General features: G+C 65.1%; 1 protein-coding gene across 1 annotated transcript in view; it reads left to right on the top strand.

Moving 5' to 3' along the window:
* Positions 1–5021, top strand: part of AATK (apoptosis-associated tyrosine kinase) — a 34943-nt gene that overhangs the window by 17808 nt on the left and 12114 nt on the right. The window contains exons 2-3 of the mRNA XM_010856527.1: positions 10–143; positions 3127–3274. Coding sequence (XP_010854829.1) covers positions 99–143; positions 3127–3274 — 193 coding nt within the window. The 5' untranslated portion in view covers positions 10–98. The remainder of the gene's footprint in view (positions 1–9; positions 144–3126; positions 3275–5021) is intronic.

Here is a 5021-nt window from a genome sequence, read left to right as displayed (position 1 = left end):
CCTCGGCAGACGGCGCCCCACTCAGCGAGTTCTCCTGGTCGTCCTCCCTGTCCGTGGTGGCCGTGTCCTTCTCCGGGCTCTTCACCGTCATTGCCCTCATGCTGGCCTGCCTGTGCTGTAAGAAGGGAGGCATCGGGTTCAAGGTGAGGGCTGGGGGTGGGGGGCTAAGGACGGGGTCCCCAGGGCCAGCCCTCTGCCATCCACTCGGCACTGGCCTGCCTTCCCTCCTGGGGCTGCCTGGGGATCATGGAAACCCAGGCCTGGGACCCCATAAGCCCCTCTTCTGGAGGCAGCTGACAGAGGCGTAGGGGTTGTCAGGGACCCCTCCCACTGCTTCCCCCAGTTTGAGTCTCCCCCATGGGGACAGGGGCTCATTACCATCACCTCCCAGCTCAGGGCCAGGCCTCCGTGGGCTGTGCCTCCAGGGACAGTGAGGAGGGGCCTCAGGGTGGTGGGCGGAGGCTCTGTGCTCAGCAATTCTTTGAATCTCTGTTCATTCGAATCAGCAAAGGAAGACCAAAGTTGCCCAGACACACTTGCCATCCTGCCAAGCAGCTCTCTGGCTGGGGTCACCTTACCCAGGGGTTTTTCTGCCCGTGAGGAAAGGATTGTGTGCTGTGTAGGAATCATGGAGCAGGGATAGCAGAAGTCATCATTGCTGTTTCTGAAGCATCGGCTGGACACTGGGCCACCTTTCCTCAGGCTGCCGCCCTGGCGGGGCTAAGCTCCCGGGTCATCCTGGGCTGGATCCCAGGGCCGAGGTGCCTCCTAAGGAGGGTAGCCGAGGGGCATCCCCTGGGGTGCTGTTCCCCAATCCTACAAGTGCCCTCGGCTGCCCCCATGTTCAGCTTCTGGTCCTCTGAGCGTGGAGGACCAGGAGAAAAAGCTGGGAACTGTGGAGCCGATCTAGGGCCCCCGCCCCCAGCCCCGTGGGCCGAGTTCTGCGGACTTAGCACATGGTGCTGCCTGTGGTCATTCTCCCGCCCCCTCAGCTGCCCCCCCTGGGCTGGAGGTCAGATTCCTGGGCCGGCAAGGTCGGGGGGAGGGCTGTCCTGTGGCCCAGCGTAGCGCCACTCCCCACCACTGTTCCCGTTCCGAGTGACCCACACTGCAGCCATGCCACCCTCATTTTAGAAGATAGTGCCCTCCCCACTTGGGGGCCAGGAGAGCTGAATCCGCCTGGTGCTTGCCTTTTACCAAGGTATCTCTGCCACACTCATGGCCGGGTCATCCTCCCAGAGCCCTCTGAGGGGTGGGCCGGGGAAGCTCAGGGCCTGGGCAGCAGGGCCATGGCCCCGGGAGCCTCGGGTCCACATCCAAGCCCCTGTGGTGTCTCCATGGTCTGCAGGCACAGTGGGCTGGGCCAGAGTGATGCTGGCATTTTCCTGGAGGATCCTGGCGCCAGGCGAGGTGGAGGAGGGGAGGGCTGGGTTGGGGGCAGGGGCCCGGGTCGGGTTGTATAAGTCAGCCCCTCCTCAGAGTGCTGTGAGAACAAGGCCCCAAACAAGGGCCAGCGTGGCCCCCTCCTACCCGTGCCCTCCTCACCTCCTGGGAACATGGTGCCCGGAACATTCCAGCACCAGCGCGCTTCCGTGGGAGGGCCAGCCTGTGCAGCAGGCTCCTGCCTGGGCTCCCCCACCTGGAGCTGCACTGGGGGAAGGGGCTGGGCCACGATGCTCACACTGTCCTACCTGATCGCCCGCTGTGCTGGCTCCATCTGGTGGGCTTCCAGGTGGCAGCGTCAGGTAACCAGCTGGGGCTGGGGCTGGGGTCAGGCCCCTGGGGGTGGGGGTGGGCATCTGTGCCCTCTTCAGAGTCCCACCTGGGATTACAGGGCGAGGAGAGTGGTTCTGATGGCCCCAGGGTGGTCGCCTGGGGAGGGGGAATCCCTTGTAGACCTCGTCCCCAGCGGCTCCATTGTCTCAGGATGCAGTCCAGGACAGGTCCGCAGGGACACCCCAGAGGGCTCCCAGCCTCCTCCTTGCAGCCGAGGAAATCGAGGCCCAGAGAAAGCAGGGTCCTTGGGTCTCAGCACTGGGGGAGGAACCCAGGCCTCCTGGCTCCCAGACCGGCTGCCTGTCCACGGGGGTGGCCCCACTGCAGCTCTGGGGAAGTCCTGCGACCCTTGGCTTCTGTTTTCCGCCTGGCAGTGGTCAGTCCAGGTCAGACAGGCCTGTGGCGCTGGAACTGGGGTTCTGCTTCTGGCCCAGGGCTCCTGGGGGACTTGGCCATGGCTCAGGAATGTGAGGGGGCTTCCTCAGACAGAGGCGGGTGGGAAGTCGTGAAGTTCAACATAGCAGCCAGGCCCAGGAGGGACCCAGCCTGGTGCCCAGGGCCAGGCTCTTAAGGAGTCTGGGGAGAGGATGGATGCTGGCCCGCCTGGGTCAAGGTCCCGGGGCCCTGCAGGCAGACAGCCGTAGCAGATGGCAGCGCCTGTCTGGGGTGAAACTGGTTGGGGAGATGGGCTGTCAGGAATGCTGCTTGTCCGGAGGCTGGGCACTTAGTTGCTTGTTCGCTGGGGCAGAGTTGGGGGGATGATGGAGCCCCCATCCTGGATCTCCAGCCGTGACCCTGAAGCGACTGACTGTGGGTGCCCCACCGAGGGCGAAGGCTGCAGGGAAGTGGGGGGGCTGAGACGAGTCAGGGGCCGACTCTGGATGGGCCAGGGCAGCTGACCTCCAGCTGCGCCCCACCCTACTCCCTGCCACCAAGGGGCTGGTGCTGCCTGCCTCCACCTGAGCCCCTGGTAGGCCTGGTGTGGACGGGCTGAGGCCGGCAGAGGCGCGGCTGCCCTGGGGCTCATAGCCCCCACCCTTGAGGCTCTGCTTGTGGGGGACAAACCCCAACCTCCCCCTCAACCAACACAAAACAAACCCTGCCCTCCTGGGGCAGCTGGTGTCCCTGGGAGGGGGGAGTGGGGCAGGGAGTGGGGTCTGTTCTCTGCCCCGAGGAGAAGAGGTGGGTGGAGGAGGCAGCTGGCAGGGGTGCTTTGGGAGCTGGGCCCTGGGAAGAAAGGGGCCTTTGCGAGCTGGCCTGCCCCCCTTGTTCCCTCCCCGCCCTGCCCCCCGACCCTCCCCGTTCTGGGGAGCCCTGGAGCTCACCGCGTGTGTCGCCTGCTTGGCCCAGGAGTTTGAGAATGCCGAGGGGGAAGAGTACGCGGCCGACTTCTCGGCACAGGGCTCCCCAGCCACAGCAGCTCAGAACGGGCCCGACGTGTACGTCTTGCCACTCACCGAGGTCTCCCTGCCCATGGCCAAGCAGCCCGGGCGCTCAGGTGAGTGACACCCCCCTGCCCTGTGGGCCCAGGTGGGAGGCTCAGGGGAGGCACAGGGTTGGTTGTATCCCCTTCTGCTGGGACCTGGGGCTCTGTGAGCAGGCTTGGGCCAGCTGGGGCTGCTGGGTGAAGGGGCAGGGGTTGCTCTGTCTGGTCCTGGGATGGGCACTGGTGTGCTGGGAGGAGGGGCTTCTCCGTGGTCCCTAGGACGTGGGCTCCAGGAGCAGGGCCCACCCATTGCAGGGAGGGGCTCTTTGGGGTGGAGCCTTTCGCTCAGGACCCTGGGTGGGGGCAGGTGCAGGCGGAAGCCTCGGCTTCCTTGCCTTTTCTTCCGCCAGCCCCATCCCGTGGTCCCCCACCAGGCTGGCCACCCCCAGGGCAGATGCAGGGCCCAAACCATAGAGGTTAAAGGTCCGTGGCCAAGCTGGGCTTTGCACCTGCCTTTACCTGATCCAGTGCTCTGAGAACTCCCAGTTGTGTCTGGAGGCTGTCTCCAGCCCCGGGAACCCTTCCCGACAGCTTCACAGCCAGGCCTGGGCCTGCCCCCAGCTCCTCTAGGTACACTGGGTGGGGTGTCAGGCGCTGGGGGGGCTCTGTTGGCACCAGGGCCTGTGATATTGGCCTGTCCCAGCGGCTTGTGTTCTGGGCCCTACTGGGTCCTGCTCACGATGCTGCCCACCCTGAATCCCAGCCTTCATCCTGGTCTGGGGTTTCCAAGATTCAGGGCTGGGCCCTGCCCCCAGGCCCCATGACCATCGCTCCCCACCCCCACCAGTGTCTCCTGGAGGAGAACTCACCAGTTAGGCAGGAATTTCAGGGCCCACAGGAGCACCCTGTGAAGTCTTGAAGGAAGGGTGGTGCTATAGGAGGCCCTCCGACCTTCCGGGGTGACTGTGGATGTCTCCCCTGTGCTGACACTGGAGCCGGTGTGGACCGAGGGGTCCCCTCAGGGGACACTGCACCTCTGGCCTGGGCCTGACAACTGCCCCTGGCAGTATGTGGGACCCTGAGGAATCTTTGAGACCCAGCTTCTCCCATCCCTTAGGGGACTGTCCCTGGGGATGAGGGGGACAGAGACCCAGGGGAGGGCAGTGATCACATTTTCCATTTTACAGCTCTGCTCTGCTCTTTGTTGGGTACTCTGCTTCCGGGGAGGGGTAGAGATTTCGGTGAAGCTGGGAGAGCAACCCACCTGGAGGTTAAGGATTAAAAACCCGGGTAGCAAGGGCCAGCCCTTTACACTGTGGGGGAAGATGGCCCAGCCAGGCCCAGTCTTCAGGCTCCCCAGCCTGGCTCCATGGGCTCTGCCCCTTGGGTGCAGACCCCAAGACCCCTGGCCCAGCCCACCTTGCCCCGTGCAGCTGCCAGGAGAGAGAGCTTTTCCACTGACTGGCAGTCGGCATGCTGTCCTCCATCACTGCCCCAGGGTCCACTGTCAGGGATGCTGAGCCTGCCTGGGGAGACGCCAGGCTGAGGTGGAGGGGGCAGCAGGCTGGGGCCCAGGGGGAGGAGCCCTGGGGCTCAGGGCCCAATGGGACCCCTTACCCCCAATTCTGCTCAGCTTCGAGGTCAGCACTGCCTGGGGTCTGCAGTCCCCAGGAACAGCCCCTCACCCTCGGACTCCACTGGCTGGCTGGCTCAGCCTGCCTCCTGGGCCCTCTGGGCAGCTAGCGTGGGAGCAGAATTCGGGGAATCCCTTGGGGCACAGGCAGTGTGTGGGTGGGCTCAGCAGCTCTGGCCCTTCCTC

The sequence above is a fragment of the Bison bison genome, unplaced genomic scaffold (assembly GCF_000754665.1).
Source record: "Bison bison bison isolate TAMUID 2011002044 unplaced genomic scaffold, Bison_UMD1.0 scf7180017864371, whole genome shotgun sequence".
Lineage (NCBI taxonomy): Eukaryota > Metazoa > Chordata > Mammalia > Artiodactyla > Bovidae > Bison > Bison bison.
This window is presented reverse-complemented; position numbering and strand designations above follow the sequence as displayed.